Source organism: Octopus sinensis, linkage group LG2 (genome assembly GCF_006345805.1).
Source record: "Octopus sinensis linkage group LG2, ASM634580v1, whole genome shotgun sequence".
Lineage (NCBI taxonomy): Eukaryota > Metazoa > Mollusca > Cephalopoda > Octopoda > Octopodidae > Octopus > Octopus sinensis.
This window is the reverse complement of record NC_042998.1, coordinates 112,328,693-112,355,145: the sequence shown is the minus strand read 5'-3', so window position 1 is coordinate 112,355,145 and position 26,453 is coordinate 112,328,693. Positions and strand designations below refer to the sequence as shown.

General features: G+C 36.8%; 1 protein-coding gene across 1 annotated transcript in view; it reads right to left on the bottom strand.

Annotated features, from left to right (window-relative positions):
- Positions 1 to 1,001: 1,001 nt before the first annotated feature.
- The window catches only part of LOC115229687, a 42,889-nt gene continuing 17,437 nt past the window's right edge, over positions 1,002 to 26,453 (bottom strand). Inside the window, exons 2-5 of the mRNA XM_029800005.2 lie at positions 17,490 to 17,649; positions 15,846 to 15,924; positions 2,745 to 2,937; positions 1,002 to 1,898 (exon numbers count right to left, since the gene is read on the bottom strand). Coding sequence (XP_029655865.1) covers positions 2,756 to 2,937; positions 15,846 to 15,924; positions 17,490 to 17,648 — 420 coding nt within the window. The 5' untranslated portion in view covers position 17,649 and the 3' untranslated portion in view covers positions 1,002 to 1,898; positions 2,745 to 2,755. The remainder of the gene's footprint in view (positions 1,899 to 2,744; positions 2,938 to 15,845; positions 15,925 to 17,489; positions 17,650 to 26,453) is intronic.

Below are 26,453 nucleotides of genomic sequence, written 5' to 3'. Positions count from 1 at the left end.
TAGAACCCTTTGCACCCCAATTAATTCCTTGAATGGTGTGGTGGGACAATAAGGAACTTAAAATCAAATTACAGTGGCAAGAAATACACACTACAAAAACGGAATGATAGTATTATTATTATCGTCATCATCATCAGCATGTTTTCAATAGTTTTATACGAGTTTCTAAAGCACCATCGTTTGCACCTCCGTGTTCCTGTGGTGTGTTCAGCATTTGTTTCTTACGGATATAGAATGGAGTTTGAAAGCTAAATCAGTTTTCCTTTGTTGTGGGGATTGTTTCGTTGTTTCTGGTATCATGTCAGCGTTTTCTCTGTTGTGTAAGATATGTGCAGTGTGAATTGTTCAGAATTGCTTGGTGGCTATTGCGCTTCGTATGTGTTGTGGGAGTTATGTTGTGTGTGTAGCATATGCATTGTGTGGGTTATGCTTTGCGACTGGATAGAAAATTCTGTACAATGTGATTGTGTAATTTGTTGGTGTCGAGTGAGATGTGTGTTACAGTGACGGGTGTCAGTTATGTAAGCATACGTATTAAGTTGTATTATGGAATGGGAACTGTGTAAAGTATTTATGTACTGTACTTGATGTGTTATAACAATGAGTGTTTATTATTATTATTATTATTATTATTATTATTATTATTATTATTATTACTGAGTAACTTGTAAGTGGATATAAGCTTTGGAAAATAGTAGAAATAGATCTCTTCTAAGTGGTGTTACACAAGCCAATGTGACAACAAAACTATTACAATATGAACAATTATTCATTAACTATTTTTATGAAATCTCGTTGAAAGATACAGCAATCTCCTAGTATATGAGGCATCAAGCTAGATGCAGTAATACACCAATACACGGCATATTCTAAAAAGTAGGCCAACTTAGTATTTAACATAGCAATAAAAGCCTTAGTGTTTGAAAACGAAATGAGAGAAATTTGTGACGTTTGCAGCTTTACTAATTTATGTTAGTGAAGTAAGCAGAGCAGTTCCAAGAAATCAAACATTTGGGTTACATATTCAATTCACCATGGACATATTATACCACCACATCATTTGTAATCTTTTTCTTTTTTTTTACATAAGCATACACTGTAGAAGTATGGGGTTGGGTGGAAGTGGATGATATTCATGTCATTTAGAAACATATAATGAAGTGGTCCCAACTAGAATCGAAACCGGATGGTGGGATTGTTTCATTGTGACCTTACCATCGTGTATCGTTGTCCATAGCACTTTTAATAACAAACAAAAAAGTAAAAGTGCTGAAAAGTTCGAGTGGAGTGATTCTCAATGTACAGAATCCACATCTTCGTTTCAATTCTCACAAGTGGCAGTTGCAGTTCGTCTGAGTCCTTTATGTTGTTGGGGACAGAAATATTATTTCCCGTCCCTTAAAATTATGAGACCTTCTGTCTATGTAAGGACTCGGTGTTAATAAATAGAAACAGGTAAGAAAGTTACAAAAAAGGGCCCCTTCGTTCTCCTCAAAACAACATCGGAGGTAACTTATTTTATTGAATATTCTTTGATCAATCAATCAGGCTGTGTGATTTGTTCTTTTGTGTAATATTTGGTTAGAAGTGAACCAGGCAGTTGAATTTGGTTGATTAGATATTAAAATGTCTTGCATTTCCTTTCATACTTTCTCTTTCAGCCTTTCATTCTTCTCCTCTTTTCTTCATCAGATATCTCCCAACTGAATCTATTACTGCTTCTGAGAGGAAGAGACCTGCTGAAGAAGATATGTCGGATATATTTCGCTTCCAGCGGCAAGTTGCAAGGGAAAAAATAAAGAATTCAGCGGAATGTCACCAGAAAAATGGCGGAAATTTTCGAAAACCATATATGGATATGTTCGTTGTTTATGTCTGCGATTTGTTGTCTTTCTTATCTGAAAGGAAATAGAGAAACAGTTTCTTTATATTGTTTTAGATGGAATTTACAAAAAAACAAAAGCAAACATCACTCTCCTCTTACTTTCTTCCCTATGTTATATAGCTCCAATTCAAAGATTCGTGTCGCATATCTACTTTTTCTTGTTTCTCTCTTTTTCTGTTGTATTTCAAATTAGAAATACTAGCGCAAATGCACATTTATATACATTTTATAGGAACTGATGCCCCGTAGAAAGGCTGGTTTCTAAATTGCAAGTCTGATATGTAGTTACCCTGGATGGTTTCCAAATGCAACCAAAATTTTTTTCAGGTTGCAGTGTTAAATCACACACTCCAGTTAGAATTAGCACTGCAACAACAATATTTGTGTGTGTGTGTGTGTGTGTGTGTGTGTGTGTGTGTGTGTGTGTACGAGCATGCAACTAGGTAACACTTTAATAATTTCCAGCAAGATAATCTCTTGCTTTGATTTCTTTTCTTTCTACCTTCGTCTCTCGTGTTTGCTGTTTCTCTATGTTCTACTTTACCAGTGCACCCCTCACTATACTTCATATATATGTGTGTGCGATTATGTGCAAGCTAATGCAAATCACACATGACACGTACTCACACATACATATGTATTTGTGTCTGAATGTATGTATGAGCGTATAATATGGTATCATATAATCTTCATTTGTGCTTTGCATTAATCTAAACATTCATGGCAGTGTCTCAACATGACTACATCTAAATAACTAGTACCAGTAAGGCAGAATAGAAAGTATAGCGTTTTTGCCTATTTACTGTCTAATCTTTGTGTATTTCTGTTATCCTTATGATTTATATAGAAAACAACGTACCATTACTGAAATTATAGGTATTTTGATCGTCTCCGCTGGATCTGAGAGAAACTTGGAATTTTCCTTTTCTTCTCGAGACTGTGAAAGTTAAAGGTGGCTTTCTGTTGACATTGCTGTGTTGATGCATTGAACGACATCATTTGACAAACGACCTCTTTCACATTTTCCTCTGTCACAGCTTCCACACCGGCAGCTAAAGAGAAACCAAAAAAATCATCAAGTTAGTCACACACTTCATAGTATAATGATTATATCAACAAATCAAACATGATAATTTAATGAAAGACAGTTGTCGATGGTTAGGTAACTTTTCTTGTTGAATGACCTCGTCAAAAGAGAAGAAACCATTCTATGCGCCTTTTGGGGTCCTTGAAGAATGCTAAGAGGAAAAGTGGAAGTTATTCTGGAATCAGATACCTGGTTCCAATGCATACAATAGGGTGAACTCTGCTAAAGGCCCCCAAATAACAGGTGGTGGTGTTTAACTGCAACAACCAAGGATACGTGCTACCATTCTAACCGTCCGCAATGGTGATCATCAAATATTTGAAGAAACCATTTTTGACCACTCAGTAAGCAAGAAATAGTAACCAAATCTCCCTCCGCTCACAGCATCCTATTCATAAAAAAAGTCACATTTACTATGATCTTAGCCGCATTACGTCTGCAATATAGACGGGATAGTCACATCTGGAATACTTTGATTCAGTGCCCATTGGGGCTAAACAACAACAGTAAGACCCCACCAAAATATACCACTGAATATTACCGTCTCCATTAACCGTCACAAGCAGTGTTTAGCCCAAGGCTGGCCATAATCGAGCAAACTTATGATCAGCCGTGACCATCCTGACCTATTCTGCAGGTTTGGGATGATCAAAGAGGCTTGTGAGTGAAACTGAGTAAATGGAAATGCGTGGAAGCATTGACCATTCCTTTTCTTTGATGATAGAATATACCTCCTAACTTTGAAAACCGACTAACAACAAATTATCAGAAAGAAAACGACAATGAAAACACACTTGTAAACACCAACATTCACATTTGATTAGGGCAAGTGTAACTGACAGCCTACGACGACGACGACGACGACGACGACCACCACCACCACCACCACCACCATCATTGCTTTGTCATCATTTACTGGCATTGTAAGCCAAAAGGAAATACCAGGCAACGTTTAATTCGTGACAAAGAAACGTGAATGAGCTGTCACATACAAAAAGAAAGTGTCTTCTTGACCGAGAAATTTATGCACAAAACAGAAATTGCAGAACTGGTTTAGTACACACCTGTCAATAGTCTGATGCAGCAGCAGTACATGGAGCAAGGAAATACGGTAGTAACAAGATAGTAGTAGTTACAACGATCCTTTTTTATCGTCATTTTCGAGATAATTGATGGTATTCAATGGGTGGGATTTGATTGGACAGGATGGGGAAAAGGCTTGAATCTGAGTGACTATCAAGCAACAGTGGTATAGAATAGTGCATGGTAGTAAAGGGGATATAAATGTCTTCTTTTTGGAAAGAGAAAGAAAAAAGACAGCTGAGTATAGCCAGAGCGGGAGCAAAATGAATTTCTTCATCCTTGATAGTACCATTACCAAGAGCCAACGACAACCGAGAAGCTGAGGAGTCTTCTTCTCCAACATAGGAAGGATAAAAGCTATGAGTAGAAGTACCATCCAACTGTCGAGAAACGATGGGGGAGGAGATCGAGATTAGAGCAGTGGAAGAAACTGTTTAGGCATTAAGATCAGAAAGAGGTGCTAAAAACTGAGTGATCCTAAACGAAAGACTAGAAAGTTATTGGAAGTCTCTTAAAAAAAAAATCAGTCTCCACGGAGTTCCTGAACTTTATAGTACTTCAAAAGGCAATACTAGATTGCTTGGTTTAATAGTGACCCTAATAGAGGGCGAATGAAATATTATACTGATTTTCAAATAAATGGGGGCGAGTACCACAACATTCTAACAAAAAGATGAGAAATCACAGCTCAGAGAATGTAGAAGTGGGAGCCTTCCAACTCAACTAAAGCCGAAAATGGTCGGTACTGAAGTTGATCAAACATGTGGGTTACCCCGAGAGTACCCAGGTGGCATTTTCTCACATCTGTGTGGGGATGATGTTCATTTTTTTTTTTTGTTATTGTTGCTTTGTGTCCCAAATTTTTAACCTGCTTTAATATATTGCATTGTTTTTGTTTTCCACTGTCTGTTCATTATAAATATACACAAATCCCACCTCGGTTTGTAACCTCTTTTAATATGACACGATTTATATTACATATATGGGCCCTTGTGGCCATTAAAAAGAGGAAAATAATTATGATAATCATTATTGCTATTGTCGTTACTAGCATTATTTTTTTTACATTGTTGTTAAGGTCGTTTGTAGTTAGGTATATAGTTCAATGTATAGGTATGTTTCCATGAATCTGTGTAAGCAATCAGCTACAAATAAAAACATACAAACAAATCTGCCGACAATCTGCTGCTTATTTCCCACGCCCTGGGGACACGGTATGAGGGTGGTGTTGGTGTGGTGACGGGGTTGCTGGGTGGAGGTGTCGTATACATTTTGAGTCCAATCTGTTGCTCTCACAGCTTTACCACCTGTCACTATTGAGCTGGCATTGAAACACATATGGCAGCTTGTAAAAACGACTTTGCTGTTTTGCAACCAGCCATCATACTATTAGAGCTTTATGTTTTCTCTCTCTCTCTAAACACTACCGCCCTCTTTTCTTTTCTTTTCATTATAATCCTCATGCACCAACACACACACACATTCATGAACCACATACGCATACAATTATTCTAAGCTTCATGTACACAACTATATCTCTAACTTTCTAACCACCAACCTACCTCTTTCTCCGTCTTTCGCACAAATATAAAATCACACTTAAGCGCCTCTTCCCACAGAACACACTTCCCTTCTCACTTCGTGTTATTCTTAGCCTCTGTTGTGTTCTATCCCTTCGTCTCTCTCTCTCTCTCTCTCTCTCTCTCTCTCTCTCTCTATCTCTCTCTCTCTCTGCTGTACAGATGCACAGACACACACGCACTAATCACCGAATGCCCTTCCCTTTCTCTTCAATTTACTAAGCCAAACATAAACGTAATTTAAAGTCGATGTATGCAAACCAACAGCAACCATATGGTAAAATAACGGTGTAAAAAGAATGTAAATGCTGGTTAGAAGTGGTGGGGAGCTACGTAAAACAGATTAAACAGAGAAGTGGTTAAAGGGTTTCGATCTGCTTGTTTACAAATTTTATTTAAAATTCCGAGTTCAAATTTCGTATAATTGAACTCTGCCTTTTATGAGTCCGGAATCGATAAAATAAAGTATCAGTCAAGAGCTAGGGTAGCACCAGAATCGTCATCACGCCGGGCGAAATGCTAAGCGATATTTCGTCTGCTGCTACGTTCTGAGTTCAAATTCTGCCGAGGTCGATTTTGCCTTTCATCCTTTCGGAGTCGATGAAATGAGTACCAGTTACGCACTGGGGTTGATGTAATCCACTAGCTCCTTCCCCCAAAATTTTCAAAGCCTTGTGCCAAGAGTAGAAATAATAATTACTTATTATCATCATCATCATTAAGGCGGCGAGCTGGCAGAATCGTAAGCACTCTAGGCAAAAGGCTTAGCGGAATTTCGTCCGTCTGCATGTTCTGAGTTCAAATTCCGCCGAGGTCTACTTTGCATTGCATCCTTTCAGGGTCAATAAATTAAGTAACAGTTGGGAACTGGGATCGATGCAAATGACTTACCCCCTCCTCGAAATTGCTGGTCTTGTGCTAAAATTTGAAATCATCATTATTATGGAGAGCTGGAAGTAGTTAGAGCTTCTGGAAAAAAATTCAGGACACACATATATGAGAAAGTCACGAGAGATGGGGTGGTTCCCTAGGCCATGCAAGGGACCTCATTACCTAATGTAGGTTTGCCCAGATAACTGTTTCCCTCGGCCTTCAGGCGTATGCTGACAGTATGCTCATTAACTCGAGCCAAATTCATCGCTGTTACTCTCCTTTCAACAATTTCATTACAAGGCAGCAGCTCCCTCTCCACCCTTACCTTCCTCTTGGAAGGGAACTTATAGAAGTGGACGAAGGCTTGACCGAGGATAAAAGTGACTGTCTCAATTTATTCAGCTGTGGGTAGGAATAAAAGATCTTTGGTTGTAGCCACTAGTCAAAAGAAAATTGTGTCCCTCTTCGGAAAGAAAGGCCATCATAACTCACAAGTCAGTAATGCTTGGACACTGAATGTGTGAAAAACGGATTCGTCATACTGTGGTCTTCATGGGGAGACCCTTAGAGCTCCTTGCGACAATTCCCCCAATAGTACAACCAGACAAGAGATCTCTGAATGCCCTTCAAGACAAATCAACTACTTGATTCTCATCAAAGCTCACTTTCCGTTGGAACTTTATCACTCTTTCTCTCCATTAATCCAATTTACAAAAATAATGTGGAAGTTCGTCAACAGGCATTAGAAAGCTGGTAGCACTTGACATCGTCAGATGTCCGATGTTGTTGTTTATTTGATCCAGGACATCAGCTTAATCGACGAGACAATATGTGGTAAAAATGACAGAGAGAGCGACCTCACACCCAGGAATCTTTTTAGATGCTGTAGCTTCACACATGTCTAGTGTCATCAGTCACAGTTTACCGAGTCCTCAACGCAAGGGGTTGTGGTATCAAATAGACCACCAAATCAGTGGTACGTGCTCCTTCTACAACATGCAAAAGAGCAGATGCTTCAATCTGGTTTGACAAAATACTGGGCTAAAATACGGTGCTGACCTAGTAATATACGATGGCAGCGATGTATGCTTGATCTTCTAGGATAGTTTCCCATTAAACTAACACTGGGTGAGACTGGATACCTCGTCCCAGTTGCGTCTAAATGAACCAGAAATCAAGCAACTTAACTGACCTGTCGGTCCAGTTAATAACGCAACATCATTATTTTGACGTCATACGCATGCACTTACCAGGCAGTCCAGCATCCCAATGAAAGCATGATGTCCGGTGCCTTATTTTATCGACCTCGAGAGAATGAAAAGGACAGTTGACCTCACCGGGATTTGAACTCGTATCGCGAAGTATATTTTTAGACGCCCTCAAAAGATACACAGAGAGAATTCTTGGTGTATTAGGTCATCCAAGAAGTATTCTTCGAATATGAAAACATTAAGAAACGGATTGTTGTACAATGAACTGTAGTCACTACATTAGAAATCTGCTTATTATGCCTTATTCCCCCACTAGTAAAATGAAGCCATAACTAGTATTTTGCGTGTGTATGTGTGTGTGTGTGTGTGTGTGTGTGTGTGTGTGTGTGTGCGTGTGTGTGATAAAAAGCGTGTTTTCTAGGCTTTTCTAACAATGGATATTTGTAATGCTGAATCAAGATAGAAAAACGGAAATACAGTGGTTCTGTCATTTTGCTACAGGCAAGCGCCAATTTACATTCCTATTAAACTAATCACCTTATTTTTATTCATTTGTGTATTTGTACAATTAATCCCCACGCTCATGTTACTCACAACACTGACAAGTAACATACACACGCTCATGCAAACATAAATATATGTAGTAGCGATAGATTACCGATTTGGCGGTTGAACACACGATTTTAAAGTCGCACGTTCGTTCCCGCCAGCGGGCGAGGCTGCTTTTTAAAATATATCTAGACACACGCGCACACAAATATCATGTGGATATACACACACATACGTACAAACATATATGTAAATACGTGTACGTGTATATCTATACAAATATTTACATACAGACACGCATATACATTTACACAAACAGCTAACCCCCACCCCACATATATACATCTAAATAGACACATTCATTTATATATGCGTGTGTGTATATATTGATACATATAAGTATATGCATGGACATATATATTATACATACACCCACTCTTGTCCATGCATATTTTTTGCAAGTACATGTGCATACATATAAAAACATATATGCAAATGTGTATATTGACATTTATATACATATTTATACACACACTCACACACACGCACACACACACACACACACCACACACATGCAAGCATACATAAGTACACATGTTTTTACACGCGCATAAACATATTTTCTTATATATATTTAATAAAAGTATACATACATATTTACATACTCACGCATACAGATATACATATATAAGTACAAACTCACTAACACTATCCTATACCCCTTAGTTAGCTAGTCTACATCTCAGTTTTAATTACAAACATCTGTAACTAGGCAAGTTAATTAGTTGCACTGTGTGAGACTGTGTTGATACTGAAGTTTAAAAGTCGCAACTTTGTCATGGGAGCAGGTGAATTTGCAGGAGTACACGTTAGATATGTAAATTCGTGAACACCGCAATTTGATATATGTAGTGAATTTTTTTGTGTGTTCTCTTTTTTTTCCAATGATTTGAAAGAACGAACGCGCATCCTTACAAATAACAAACCTCTATCGGTATAATTAAATTAGCAGTTGTCTACCAAATTCTGCTCACAAGGCATTTGTCAGCACAAAGCTATAGAAACGGGAGTTCAAGTTGCCACACGCTAGTATCGAAGTCTAAACCACATAGCTACGATGCAAGTTTTTAACCACAAGGTCATAATGTTGTTTTATATATGTATATATATATATATATTACGGAGATGTACTTGCATAGCAAGTAACCTGATATGAGATCGTGTGCTGGAACGAAAACAATTGCAGCGTGGAAGGTGTTTATAAGCCATTTAAGAAACACACAAAAACTATTAGATTCACTTCAATATTTAAATTTAAATGTGCAGCACAGAACTTTGTTAGTGAACAAGTCGCGAAGCGACGAATATATTTTCAGAAATTAAATTTAAATGTTGAAGTGAATCTAATGGTTTTGGTGTGTTTCTTAAATGGCTTATAAACACCTACCATGCTGCAATTGTTTTATATCACACACATATATATATATATCACACATATATATATATATATATATATATATATATATATATATATATATATATATCACACACACATATATATATATATCACACACATATATATATATACAAAAGAAATTATACATACATAGGTAAAAGATATGTTGCCACTACTCAACCTCACATATTGTGCAAATATTTCCGGTGGGGTACAGAAACAATTGTCACGAATATTAAAGTTGTGCCAAATTTATTCTTTGTTTTCTTTATATATACATATATGATAATACATATATCTGCGCTGTGTATTTGATGTAAATATTGATAATATTCCTATGTGTATCAGATGCGGCTTTCATTCACACATACATACACTTATAACCACACAGGTACAAATATATGGAAACACAGACATAACGAGCAAATACACATCGTTACTAGAGCAGCCTTGATTTCTATGATCGTTGGGAAAAAAAACCCCTTTATTCTCTCTCAATTCCTTGTCACAAGCTAATGTTTTATTAATGCTATTCTCTATTCTAGTTTCCCTAGATTTTTCTTTATTTCAACTCCTTTCCATTTATTTCTTGCTTTATATCCTCCGAACTATATCTAGTTTGCTTCTTCTTTCTATACATAATTTATCATTTTTCACCTCACCTCATACTCTCTTTCATCCCGTACCTTTGTGAATTATCTCTTTTTTGAATATCTGATAATTTTTGCTTTTCTGTGTTAAAATAAACATTTTCAGTTTTCAGGATTCCACGACAAGGAAATTAGTGCAAGTTATTTTATGCAAAAGACCTAGTGTTTAAGTGTAATATTGAGAGAGACACACTTATTCACCCTTGGCGCTTTCACTTCTACAGCGTCACAAGGATACTGCCGTGACATTCAGCATGTTTCAGAAATTAATTCTGGCATAGTCAATTCCTCACTCGGGCTGGAGTCAACCTTTACTTCAAAAGTAAGAGAGGTAGGAAATTATAAAAGACAAGAATGGAAAACCAGCACTGCATATAGGCACTAGATCAACCTCGAAAGGATAAAATACAAATTTGATTTCAACGGGATTTTCACTCAGTTGGAAAGAATATTGCAAGCCATTTTCTCCTACTCTGAAGTGGCCAACTCGTCAACATACTAACACTAACACGCATACGAAGAGAATGAGAAGGGGGGAGAGGAGTATGGGAGAGAGACAGAGGAGTGAAGGAGGTAAAAAGAGAGAGGGATGAGGTAAAGAGAGAGAGAGAGAGGTGAAAGAGAGAGAGAGGTGAAAGAGAGAGAGAGGTGAAAGAGAGAGAGAGAGAGGTGAAAGAGAGAGAGAGAAAGAAAGATTTAAGTCACTGAAAACAATGAATGAGACTCCTTCCTCGATGACGACAGGTCGGTAATACATTTTGTAGTCTCTTTTAATGTCTGGAACCAATACTGAAGCTATCTATGCTATGAGAGGGCGTTCAAGCAATTGGTTCCTGAGCTTCTTCGTAAACTGAAACAGACGTGACGAATTTTCTGTTTTGGTTTAAAATGTAAATTAAGATGTAAATTAGTTTTAAATATTAATTAGTAACGACCTTTGAAAGTGTTTACAGTGAATCCCATGTGATTTCTTTCGATGCCATTCAGTGATGTTGTGGAAGTTTGGATAGACAGAAACCCCTGAAATGGTAGGTCAATAGATTGTAACAGTCACAAATTAGTTGCTGAAGTAAGGACTCTGTAGATTGTTTTCGTTTGTAGTTTTTTTTTTTTTTTTATCTAGGAAGCGGCACACGCATTTAAATTTATTGATCATATGCCTCGCATACTTTCTTTACTGCTTTATATTTTAATGGAAAACAAAATAATTCCTAGCAGGACATGCTTAGCTTTTAGCTTCAATCAATCTCAACGTTTCTTTGTTTTTCCCAGAATCAACTGACAGATAATGAATAAATGAGAGACTGTATATTGTGACAGTTGGTTTGTTGTCGATTTTGTAAGTAGTTTTTTTAATATAAAATATAGGCTGAAATGTGTCAGCAGTCTTCACATGTTGTAGTCTTATGTGTGTCTGGCAAAAGATTGCGAAGTAATACGGAAAGCTAAGTGTATCTAAGACTACATTATCCTTTCCTGTCTTTAAGACAGAAAGGTGTGATGAAGGAGATTTAGTTGCACTTAGTATCAGATCAAGTGATTGCACAAAGGCTCCGTTGCCGTAGTAATGTAGTGAAACGCAATTTGTTGTTGTTGTTCTGGTACCATGTCAGCTCTCAATGAATATGACCTATATTCAAAAGTGTTTCAATCATGACCATCTTGTTTTCGCCAATATTTAGAAATCCAGTGACCATTATGCGTTCCATGTTTAAGACAGTAGGGTGACATTTTGAAGAAATTCAGGTGGTATTTGTAGCAGATCAACTGACTCTGTAGAATGAAGTATAGTGTAGCACGTGGTATTGTGTTATAGGTAAAATAGTGCAGGGTATAAAACTGCTGTAACACTACCCCTCTCAATCACCACTCTCCACCACAACTACCATCAGCTCCACTACTACTACAATCAACACCATTATCTTCTTTAATACTACCACGATCATCACCACTTTTACACCAGTGTGACATCATACTTCACCACAGCTCCCCATCTGCATACTGAATGTAATTCTATTACTACTGCAGCTGAAGTGGGTACAATAACACATAAGTGTCAGGTTGCTGTCTCTTTTTCCTTCCAAAGACATTTACAAGCAAAATCACACACGAACTAGGTTGAGAGAGAGAGAGAGAGAGAGAGAGAGAGAGAGAGAGAGAGAGAGAGAGGGATTACAATTATGATAGGGACATAACAAAGAGGTAGCAAAATTAAATATTATATATATATATATATGCATGAATGTGTATGAAACTCTTTCCTTCCTTTTTAACTGTTAAATTAACACTTTGTTAAAAATTTGTCCCTCCTGTGTTGTATTTTTACCTTTTGTTCTCATCCATCACGTTCACAATATATATATATATATATATATATATATATATATATATATATATATATATATATATATATATATATATATATATGCATTTATATGCGTGTGTGTATGTTGTATGTGTGATTTAATGGCTGAGCCTTTAACTATTAGACATTCGTGAATAGTTTGCAAGTTTTTGAAGACCTGCATGGCTAAATCAACACTGATAATTACAAACGCAGAGTGCAAGATGGTACACACACCTCATTGGCTCACCTGGTATCGCTTTATTGACATGAAATAAGCTTATAAATCAAAAGAGAATACTGCTATAAATTTGCAAATCAAAGAACATAACTTACAAGGTTCTATTGATAATGGAGGTAACAAAAAAACGTCGATCTAATGAAATAAACGAATGAATATACACGTTTCCCTACAACATGGAAACACATGCTCTCTCTCGTACATACACACATACACAACACGCACACACGCACATATGTGTATATCTTGGGAGTTGTAAATAAATGTATACCTATCAATATACATTCGTACGTACATTTGCGCACACATGAACAACTATATACACATACACACAAACGCAAGCATGACATGAAAAGTTGTAAATACACACTGTCATTTCAGCCACGGAATCGTACGCGAAGTGTGATGAGAAAATGAGGTAGAAAGGAAAAAAATAGGAGAAAATAATAATGCATAAATTGCGTAAAATAGTTATATGAAAGATATTAGAATGAAGCTCACGGTGATAGGGGAAGAGGTTAAGTGAACCTGATGTTACATAGCTTAGCATAATGTTACGTGATATGAAGAAGGTTGAGGGAAAAATAATCAAGTATCAGTTATTCTTTGAATCTGGAAACTCATTCTATAAGCTCTGGCAAGGGCATTAGGAAAAATTTCGTATTAGTTAAAGTTAAGCAGCGTGGCCACACCGCTGCAAAAGTAGGGTGCCTTAATCAGGGCTAATGCCAGAGAAGTTTCTTCTTTATATAAAAATCCACACCTGCATATATATCAGAGCATATGCGATCGAACCAATATTGTTCCATGATACAGTTAATGTTGCGCAATAGATGTTGAGGGATTTATGAAATATTAAATTATGAAAGAAAAAAGAAACGAAATAAACTAACAAGAACGATAAAATGAAAAATAAATATAAAGTCCTGTACAAATCTAGGTCGCAATATGAAATATTTCTTGACGGGCCCGCAGATAGGATACAGCAACAAGTATCTCGAATACACACAGACATACGTGTGTGTTGTGTTGTGTGTGTGTGTGTGTGTGCGTGTGTGTGTGTATGCGTGCGTGTGTGTGCGTGTGTGTGTGGTAGGTAGCGGACCAAAGTGGAACCAGAGAGAGACGAGTAAAGGAGTAAAAAATTGATAGGGGAAAATGTGGAAGGGATTGCCTGATATTTATTTGCCTGTCCCTTCACCACTTAATACTTACCTATCGTGCTTATTTCCAACCCTTCCATCCATCCGCACAGTAGTGGGTGGGTACTGTCCCTCTTTTTACACATACATTAAAGACCATGATTCTCTACTTCTACTCCTTATTGACAGAGAACACGCAGCAACAAGGAGAAAGACAAAAGCCTCGAAACCGATCAGAAGACACAACGTAATGGAATAAAGTTGAAAACCTTTAAACCTGTAATTTCCAGTTATTTATTCAAGTTACCATTCTAATAAATAAGTAAATAAATAAAACTACTATATTCTTTTTAATTATATTGTTATTTTCTTATATACCTATTAATGTATGCCTCGAATTGATATTATTTAAATAATGTCCCTTCTATATTCTATACGTAGATTTTTTCATTTCTTTTAAATGCATAACCTTTTGTTTTTCTTTTTTATGCTCATCCATCAAACATCATCACCCCTACCGCCACTCTTAAACAGAACCATCGTCACCATCACCACCACCATCATTGACACCCCCACCCCCACCACCAATAATACCTCCACCGCAATTTTCTTATTGACTCAAAATACTACGATATCATTTGTGCTGCTTCAAAATTATTTACAAAAGAAATTAATGAAATTTAAAAAAAAACATGAGTAAGAAAAATATTTAAAAAAACAATAAAAGACAAACAAACAAAACAAGTAAAAACAGTTAGAGGAAGAACTGAAACAATAGTTGTTCCATGAATGTAACAATAGGTGTATTGTTCACATTTGAACCCCTACCCGTTCATTCAACTTTATTTCTATGGTTACCTAGTACTATGAACACAGAATCATTACAAATAAGAATCTGCTATATCAACCAGCCAGTCAGCCATTTGACTCCTCCTTGGTGGCCAATGGAAGCTGATGGTTGGTGAGAGGATGCGTATCACCTCGTTTTATTATTGATCAAATTCGATTATATCCATTGTTTTCTTTGAACATTGCTTTCGGTTATGTAAATATGTATGTATGTACGTAAGTACGAGTGTGCACCATTCAACTTTTACTACTTTACCATTATAAAGCTGTTTAATTGTCACCAACTTATTCTTTTCTAATATTAGCAAAATACTACATATTTTGGAGCCAATTGTCGATTAAAATTGCCTCTACATTTGATCTCAATGGAATATACACAGAGGATGTAATGCCAAAATATTTAAATATTATCAGACGTTTAGACTAGAGCTCGATGATTTTAATATTCTCAATTGCTACATAATTATTCTATTTACTCATCCGGTGAAAGCAGTTGAGTATGAACGATACTCTTCATAAGCTGAGCCAGCAATTCGGGTGCTAATCCCATCCGAAACATTTTCAATTATCATACATTATTAATGTCCTTTCAAGAAGACGTGGACATTATTACAATTTCAGTCAACAAGATTATTATGTGACTGTTCTGAATGCTATAATCTTTTTTCCTCCTCTCTCAAATTCGAGGCCTTGTGCTTATAGTAGAAATCAATATGAACCGTCTTAAGAAGCAAAAATTCATTAATATGCATGTTAAGAACACGATCAGTTGGCTTTATACTCCATATGGCAATATGTCGTATTGCATAACGTAGAAAATATTAGAAATGTCTTAATTAAATTGAGGCTAATTGACTTAACGTAATGTCTTGCACTGAAATACGAGAATACTTACGTCGAACATTCTGCAAACGTTCCACCAAAGCCTTGTGCAGGGAATCAATATACTTAATAGCTTCTTCTATCACTGTCACCTAAAACAAAATGTAGAAATAAACATGGTTTTATACATTATTAGAATCTGATGGGGGGAAAAGTGTTGGGTTTGGACCATGATTAGAAAGGAAGTTCAGATATGAGGAAAGACATTGATTGAAGAAAATACTAAGAGCAAAAGGCTAGATGAGTTGCTTCTTTTAATGGCTTAGTCAGAGGAGGAAGTGCAGCACCGATGACCCTACCATTTTCAGAACTTCCAAAACTGGTGGGAGGTTGAGAGGATGAGACAGACTCTTGTAAATTGATTATGTGGTACGTTGATTGAGAGTAAAGATAGATAAAGTAGTCAACAATGTACCGAGAGGCCGGAGAAGTAAATCAGGCAGTGCAAAATTAGGTTTAGTGTTAGAGAGAGAACTTATGGTTACATTAATAAGTCAGTTTTTCATTGAATACAAAAGAATATATTTTGTTCATGCAACAACATGTAGAAGAAGACATACTGATAATGTTAATTTCTCCACATGAAATAGTACGGTTGGTGCTAATGTAAACTATGAAATTTAAATTAATTGAAATTAATTCTGGTCCAAAACACCAGTTAGAAAAAAAGTGGAATTTAAATTAACATATATCAAAAAGACAGCGCACTTGGGAGTGAGTCCAATCTTTGGCTGTACAGTAACAACACTGGACGTTTCGGTGTTATTAGACCTCATCAGCGAAATTTAATTTATTTTGAGTGTTGTTATATTCTTTTGTTTTGTCCCTCTATATTGTGATTTCAAATTTTTCTGGAGACGAGTCGGTCATTTTCCTTTTAGGACCTTAATAGTTATACTAAGTCAATTCAAACAATTCCATACCACCTATCAAAGACTTCAATGTAAGAAAAACAAGTTTTGGTTGATCAGTTAAGGAGTTCAATTCGTACTCATATAGATTCACAATCTCAGGTTGACCAATAATTTAGAGTAAACGGGTGAGTGGACAAAGGAAAGAGGCACTCAGCACCTTTAGTAGGAGTTACATATATTATTTAAAACAGTTTGATTCAGCCCCATGAAACCTAAAGTTTTACAGACTTCTTACTCTAGTACTAATACAGGCATACTGTATTGCGTTAGGGTATTGTGTTAGATATGCAACAGTAACTACAACAATGAACACATGCTGCCATTATTAGTTCTATCGAACCCACCAAGACTTATCAGTTGTTGTTGTTGGTTAGTCTTGCTTGAGCAACTTATGAGGCAAATCAACCAGATAGAAGTATGTCAAGAACTACATTATCCAATGCGTTCTTAGCTCCTCCAAAGCAGTTGGGTGTAGTTTAAAGGAGAATTGGAAGCTACATTTATCAGATCCAAGAACCACATACAAGATCTCATTGCTCGAGATCTAATAGTGAGAAGAAATCATGTCCGACATTTATGCTATTCTTCTTACGATTACCAATTACGAATACCAACAGTATAAATTAGAATACAATTTGATTAATAACTGGATTTGATTAGCAGATGCATTTTGTGGTTGTAAAATACTAGTAGAGGAATATAGAGGTCAAATAATTTTTAGAATTATGTCTTCAAGTACTTACTTTAGAAACTTTGTTGTTGTTAGCCACTGATGGTACAAGTGTACGCAGTTTAGAATATTCACGATGCCTGAGTCTACGGAGATGTAACCGTACACGTCTTCGTGCCAACTTCTGCATATTGGAGCAAGAGTTTTGATGGGATGTTGCAACAATCATCATTCTGTGAAAGATAAAATATATACATGCATATAAATGTTAAAGTATGACAATTACTTTAGCGTACGTTTAAAGAATGACAAGACATTTACCAATAGTGTGGATATAAGACAGGTGCAGGAGCAACAAACTGGTGTATTAGTTTAACGCTGGGGGAAAATGGGAAAATCTTTTACGTTTCGAGTCTACGCTCTTCGACAAAAAGGATTACAGGATTCAGAGGGGAAAAATGGAGAGAGAATGAAAATAAAGGAAAGAGAAAAAAATGTGCAGAGTTCAACGGTCCAACATGGCACGATGACTGAAAATAAGAAGTTGAATGAAAGGGAGATAATAATAACGGTAAAGGTAATGGTAACCTCAATGAACTAAGTCGCGTGTGTGAGTGTGTGAGTGTGTGAATGGGGCGAGCGAGTCTAAAGTGTGTATATATATAAAGGTTCTGTCCACCTGCACATCAGCTTAACTGATATGCAAGAAGGTTAATCTGAAACTGGCAGGCGCAGCTGTTGTGGCTGCCGCACAAATGAAGCTCTGGGTTCGATGGTGCTGTGACACCACCGACTTTCGGCTTCAGAGCCAGCACCTCGTAGTTCTCGAAGGAGAGACAGATCAATGATGTGTCACTAGACCTTGCGACTGGAGAATATGAAATATCACATTCGAGTGTCTTCGGTGGGTTGACAATCACTAGAAAAACAGAAAATGTCTCTCGGTATTTAGTTTTAGCTTTAGACGTTCTGAGTTCAAAGCAAACCGAGGTCGACGTTATGTTCCAGTGATTTACTGGTGCTGATTCAATCGACCGATCTCAGTCGTCAGAATCATGGCTCTGCGCCAATACTATCAACCAAAATATAAGAGATACGCTCAATATTTTAGATACTTTTGAGAAATATTCATATATCTGAGACAATTTGTAGAGAAGGTGTATAAGAGTATATTGTTTAGAAATTGTTTATCTAATGATCTAAAGATCCATTTTGCAACTATATTTTCACATAAGTCATATTGCCTGAAGCAACTGCCACCCTACATCTACGTATCTCTAATATATGCCACTTTACTATATAGTTCTTTTTCACAGCATCCTTTCTGTTTCTTTATCGATATCTATCTATTTATCTATAACTATCTTTATATCTATCTATATTTGTTTATCCATCCATCCTATTACTGTAACTAAATGAATATAGTTATCGATCGGAGCTGAAATGATAATATTGAAAGTACTGTATATATATATATATATATATATATATATATATATATATATATATATATATATATATATATATATATATATAATATATATATATGCAAATGAGAAATTTCTCCTAACAATACAGCGGTGGGAAGTATATGAAGCAAACAAGGTTTGAAAACTCGACCTTCGGTTGATTACCTATGGAAGGTGAAGCAACACGGTTTTACTGTTACCTCAGTCTTCTTACCTAATGCACCACTGCAATATATTGAAATATTCAGAAACGATCAGTAAATTATCAGATTATCTTTATATAACTTTTTTTTCACAAACAAAATGTTAATTTAATAGCCGAAAGTCAACCATTATCAATATTTCAAAGAGATGAAATAAGATTATCTATGTAAAATCAAACAACCACGAAGAAGACCAAAAAAGTGAAGTCAACCAAAACGTGTTCAACCCCTCACACAGAGGGAGAGAGAGAGAGAGAGAGAGAGAGAGAGAGAGAGAGAGAGAGAGAGAGAAGAGAGAGAGAGAGAGAGAACGGCCGTACAAATGGTGATAATAGGGTATTGGTATAGGTAGTATTTTATGTAAAAACAGAAGACGAGAGAAAAGCAAACAACATTCTCTGATCAACAATGCGAGGTTGTGTCTTATTTAAAAGTAACATTTATACATACACACACGTATGCATATATGTATATATGTATGTATGAGTGTGCGTGTATGTTATGTACACATATATTTGTAGACCAACATATATTTAGATAGATATGTTTGTATATATGTGCGCATCATAATATATGCGTATAATGTAAGTGAATATATACTGTATATATTGAGTGCGTTATCTATGTATGCACACAGATATATGCATTTTTTTCTTTGTTTATATTTATATGTATAATTGTATGCTTGTATTTACTTTTCAGTGTATGCATATGTTACATGTATGCATGTATTTAATTATCTTATGTATGTATGATAAGGGTAGTGTAAGTGTGTATGCGTATGTTTAGTTGCATCTCTCTGGGCAAACTCTGACAATGAAATCATCGATATCTTTTGAAGAATTCTATTAGATGTATCGCGAGGGAAATGGAAAACAGAGTAGTGGTACAAAAGCTGGGGAGGGCAAAGGGGAAATCTTAGTAGAGAGAGGGAATAGGACAGTGGGGGGATAAGAGATATAAAAGTTGGTACAACAGTTGAATAAAAAAAATCTATACCAACACATCAAAAGAAGTTGGAATGAATCTTCGAAGTTTACAAGAGACAAGAAGCGGAAGAAATTAGAAGAGGAGCATAAAGACAGAACTCATAAAATTGTCATCTTCAAGTAAGGTACAGAGTAAAGTACCAAAGTACTGAGGTTGACTGTTAACAGTCTATACAACTTACAATTTCTGATGTTGTGCCATGTAAGAAATATTCATAATAATCTCTATCTTACTAGAGGCACAAGGTCTGCAATTCTGGGGAAGGAGCTAGTCGATTACATTGACCCTAGTGTTTGACTGGTACTTATTTCATCGACCCCCGAAAGAATGAAAGGCAAAGTCGACCTCAGTGGAATTTGAACTTAGAAAGCAAAAACGGATGAAATGCCGCAAAGATACTCTTATTAAGACGGCGAACTGGCAGAATCGTTAGCACGTCGGTCAAAATGCTTAACGGTATATAATCTGTCTTTATGATCTGAGCTCAAATTCTGTCGAGGTCGATTTTATCTGTCCTTCTTTCAGGTTTGATGAAATAACGCTGGGGTTGCTGTAATTGGCTTAACTCTATTAAAATTTGAATGCTGAGTGTGTAGCACTCCGTCGGTTACGACGAGGGTTTCAGTTGATCTGATCAACAAAACAGCCTGCTCATGAAATTAACCTGAATGTGGCTGAGCACTCCACGGACACGTGTACCCTTAACGTAGTTCTCGTGGAGATTCAGCGTGACACAGTGTGACAAGGCCGGCCCTTTGAAATACAGGTACCCTTCATTTTGCCAGCTGAGTGGACTGAAGCAACGTGTCTTGCTCAAGGATACAATGTGTCGCCAGAAATTGAACTCACGACCTTTGCGATTGTAAACCAAATACCCAAACCGCTAAGCCACGCGCCTTCACTCTAGGTTCAGGACTATAGTTGAAAGGAATATTCTTATTCAGGATGGTGGTTTAGCGGAATCTTTAGAGCTTCTGACAAAAATGTTTTGCAGCATTTCTTTCCACTCATCACGTTTTGAGAAAGAACCCTGTCGAGGTCAACTTCGCCTTTCATCCTCACGATGTCGATAAAATAAAGTACCAGTCAAGTACTGGGATCGATGTAATCGACTTACCCACTCCCCCCCCCCCATGCAAAAAAAAATTACTGCCTTTCTGCCCATAATTTGAAACATTATTATTATCATTATGACTAATATTATTATTTCCGCTGAGATCGACTTTACCTTTCATCCTTTAAGTGAATCACTGGGGTCGATTTAATCGACTAGACCTCTCCCCCCAAATTTCAGGCCTTGTGCCTATAGTAGAAATGATTATTATTATTATTATTATTATTATTATTATTATTATTATTATTGTTACTATTATTATCATTATTATTATCATTATTATTAACTAGGACGAAGACGGCAACAGCAGTAATGTCTCCAAGTCAGTTCAATGTCATAAATCAGATCTTTGTATTGCAATAGTATAAATATACAATTCCAGCAGATACTTTTAATTTGTTTTAAACGCACACGTTTTATATAACCTCGGCGTAAGGAAACTCAGCAGCTTTCTCTCACATCAAAAGCCAGTTACCAAGCTATTTACTAAATTGGTGTTTAGAACGAATACAAAAAAAAAGAGAAGTGAGACTGGAAGAAAAGCAAGAAGTTGAAAACAGAAAGTATTCTATAGACAGGGGTTAATGATTTTCATATGGTGGGAAACGGTGTTGACTTTCCAAAGGAAGGCATCAATTATAGACATGACATACATAGAGATCAAAAGTTTTCATAAGCAGTTGTCATATAGCAGCCATTGTACAACAGACAGTTAAAATGGCGTGAAGAATGGCACTAAGCAGATGTTGTTAAACCGGTCTACATACAAGAGATTGAAAATTGTTTTTCTTTTCCATTAAATCTATTATGTTCTTTAAGAATTTTAGGTCATTAGGGTGATATATGTTGAAGTATTTGGAAAGCTATAAGAATTTAGGATGTTTGTATTTTTCTTTTCTTTCTAACATTAAATGCTTTGATCATACCATAAATTTCAGTATATTCTGATGAAGAACACTTCAGTTCGAAACTGTGCATCTCTTCGCAGAAAATGTTTTAGTCTCCATATTACTTCATACAGAAAATGTACTCTTACGAGATTAGTATTTTTGTGCAAGTGTTTTGATTATCCTCCCAGGCCATAGCGCTTTTCCTAATTAACTATTTCCAGTTCTGCTTCACTTTTCTATCCACGTTGAAAACAATAATATAAATTTCACTCTTGGCTGCATTTCACTTGAAACATTTTGTGAAGGAAGAAAATTTCATCAAGTTGACTTTTTAAAACGTTATAAACTAATTGAGCTTTAATTTTGAATCTAACCTATTTTCCAGAAGTCTCAGAACTTCAGATAAATTCTGATATTTTGTAAGAAAATATTTTAGCGATGTAACGAAATGACATCAATGCTAAACTTCACACGCTCATACACACGCGGAATCCTATACAACGAAGTTATCTAAGCTTGAAATGTAATTATCTTACTACATGAAATGTAATTATCCTACCACAAAAAGATACTTTGATAATTACTCAGGGATTTAATGTGACTCACCAATTATCTTAGTTTAGTCGGCTTTACCTGTTATACGTCTCCACCTACTGTCATTAACATTTAATATAGGACAGACATTTCTGCTTTCAGATATAACACATATTGAACGATGACAAATTATAGTTTTATATGCTACGGTAGCAGTCCCCGATTTTTGAGTTGCAGTATAAAATGTTGAAAATATAGTGAAATCTTTTACTCTTCAAATGTTTTATTAGATAGAAATGTTTTACAATAGCCTTAGGTTTGCTGCAAATAAAAGCTGAAAACATTTACCGACGAATCAAAAACGCTTCACGTTCATATCTATTTACACATTCGACAAAAGACTGCATAAGGTTGGTTTACTACAAAAAAAAAAAAAAAAAGGTTCGTGGTGGTAAACGTTTAGGAACTGCAATAAATGCCGTTTTATTGTTTCTAATCAGTTTTCATACTGTCATGACAATGGTTATTACTTAGCTTCTGAGAACATTTGATAATGTGCAGTTTTACTATCTGTAATATTTTATGCTCTTTCTCTATTCAACTCGATTCACTATGAACGAGAACAGATTTCCACAATAAGTTCAACGCAAGTTAGAACGGGTTTCAATCTCGACACCTATGTGTTCGCTCAGTCGTGAAAGCAATATTTCATATCCTCACCGCTGTATAAGACACATCAGCGATAGTATCGACCGATCACAGGTTATAAAGGAAATCGATACCACAATAGTTAATGGACGTGTAGACAGGAAAGATTCACTGATGAAATCCGACCAATTGTTTGAGAATTTGTCAGATTTCATTAGAGAATAAAAGCATGCTTATATTCAGTGAGTCATTGTTTCCTTCGCTAACTGAAATAAGTGAGGAAGAACCGGATTCAATATCTTATGACATCTTTGCCAAAATATTAAAGAAAACACCAGTTCTTTAGCTATTATGACCATTGTCATACTGGAGTACTGCATCCAGTGTCGGTTTACGAATGTACTGACAAGGAAGATTTAGTAGCGGAATGAGTACGAATAAGAAGTGATGGTAGCGAGTTTTGCAAAGGTAATTTAGTATAGCCTTCAATGAAATACCGTTAGAGATTTAATAACAATTCTGTAATGTCTTGAGGAACGTGCAATGCGGTCAGAGAAGGTTGAATACGAGAGGATGTAATAACTAAAGCAGATATAACTCGACAATGAATTGTGAGTCGACAGTTGTCTGTAGAGGAAACAGCCGACAGAAGTAGGTCACTATCAAAATGCGAGCAGTATTTTTTTCTAAGCTTGTTTAGATTGCAGCGCACGTAGCGCGCGTACCTTATGGTGTTATATGTTTCGACACGCACACACACACACACACACAGGTGTAATTTTAAGCTTCTATTTTATCGGTCAAGAAAAATATCGGGTCTGTAATAAATGATATAAATAGATTTGATTTATTCTGCGCGCTTCCTACAAAACAAACTATAAGTGTAGATATTCAAACAGTACTACAACTGTACTCTACTACAGTGTTTCCGTTTCTCACTATTCCCTGCCCAATTTCCAAACATATGGGTCATTTACGTTGAGCCAGCAAGAGGGTAACATGAGTGCTAAATAGTTAAAATGACTGTCCTTTCTTTCCTGTTGGCAGTTCCCGAAAGGGTGGAGTTGGTAAGCATTCCATTACAAAATTGTCAACACATGTGTTAAGTTTCTCGTAAAATACGTAAACAAAATTCAAGAAGTGGTCTTAACCATGCATGTCTTCGATAAAGTTTTTACTAATTTTTGGCATAGGGTTAAGGTTTTGTTTGCTACAGAAGTAAAATAAAATATTTGTTTCACCTGTTGCTATACACACACATACACGCGCGCGCGTGCGCATTTATGCGTATAAGCTCATTAGTTTGTGAATTGATTTGCATATGTTCCACGAACACTATATTTTCAGTAATATTATTAAAACAAACCCAAGCGGTGGGCTGGCAGAATCGTTAGCACGCCGTCTGTTTTTACGTTCTGAGTTCAAATTCCGCCGAGGTCGACTTTGCCTTTCATCCTTTCCCGGTCGATTAAATAAGTACCAGTTACGCACTGGGATCGATGTAATCGACTTAATCCGTGTATCTGTCCTTGTTTGTCCCCTCTGTGTTTAGCCCCTTGCGGGTAGTAAAGAAATAGGTATTTCGTCTGTGTTTACGTTCTGAGTTCAAATTCCGCCGTGGTCGACTTTGCATTTCATCCTCTCATTTTTAGGTGCTGGATCGCTGCAATGTATAGCAACGTCTACTCAATGACCAGGGTAAATAACCACCTATCGGAAACGTTCAACATCATGCACTCGGTCCACCAATGTTATCCATTCTCCTCTCTTCTGTATGCATTAACCGTAGAACCATTGCTGTGGAAACGTGTGACTTTGAGAGGCATTCTGCACAAAATATGATGTGGAAAATATGTCAGTGTATGCGACAGACGTCACCATAAAGCTGTTGGACACCAAAATATCAGTGTGATCGACATTGCTTCAAAGGAATACGATGTGGTGACAAGAGCAAAAATTGACCAAGTCAGTGGTTCTGCAGCTCAGCACCTACGGGAGCAGGTCCATGCTACCAAACTACGCTGTAGGACATTAGACGGACCGGTTAATTTGCTCGCGGTCTGGTTTGATCAAGACCTTCAAGTGTAGAAGAACTGGGACGAGGAAAAAGACTGAGTGGAAGCTATCCGTGAAAGGTAGGGCGGAGTTGGCGAACGTCTGCATTGCCGCCGTTATCTGTTACAGCCTTATCATTGTGCTTTGCCCCATTTCAAGTCTGAATAGATTTTTCGTCAATACCCATTGAGGGAAGAAAGGACTATGCACAAACATGCACTGAGGCTACGGCATCTCAAGCTTTTCTTTGACGATGAACAGGTGCAGTCACCATTTATTAGATACTTTTCCCCCAACTGGTCTCTTTGACAAATCCGTAGGCCTAAGTTAAGTGGAGAACAAGACAAGACTTCTAACACTGAAAGTTCGCCAGTCGCTCAGAGCCTGACGACACCAGATTAGTGGCGGAAATGTGCGATGACGTTCTAAAGGAAACTTTGGGTGAGGACGAAATCAACTGGCTAGCCTGTTCCGAAGGACCTTTGATTCAGGGCCTAGGATAACTTCCAGAAATACTAGGGCTAGCAATGTTAACGAGAGGCATTGCTTTTAAGAAACTCAATAGGCACGATAGTGCCGGCAGCCTGGCCACTTGGTTCTGCACGCGTTCGTCCAGTGCCCGAATATTGCTGACCTATGTGTTTATGTGGAGCAGCTACTGTTACGTGTGTGGTACGGACATAACTGTAAGCTGAGTCCATTCTGACGATCACCCTAGCCGCATTCTGTTGGTCAAGAAGAGAAGGCAATGTTTATCTGTCAGGGAAAGAGACTGCGTAGTGGGCGAAACTGAGACACACACCTTTTTGATCAAAACCTCATCGACTTGTTTATGTTTCACTTGAAAAGAAAATCTGAGAGTGAGGAGAGAAGTGTTGTCTTCTAGCAAATTCATTGAAAGATTGATGTGAGCAGAGAGTATGGTTCGAGTGAACGAGCTTGTTTTGAGCATGCACTTTTAGATTGGAGGAGTACTGGATGGGAAGGGTGCTTGTTTAAAGAGTCAGGGTGATGGTGTTTTTAGTGGTTTCTATGGGTACCCTTCAGAGACACCCTCACAATTGGAGAGTTTTTCATTATTTAAATTTTTTTGTTACTGCATTGTTTTTTGTTGTAAAATCTGTGTACCCGTAC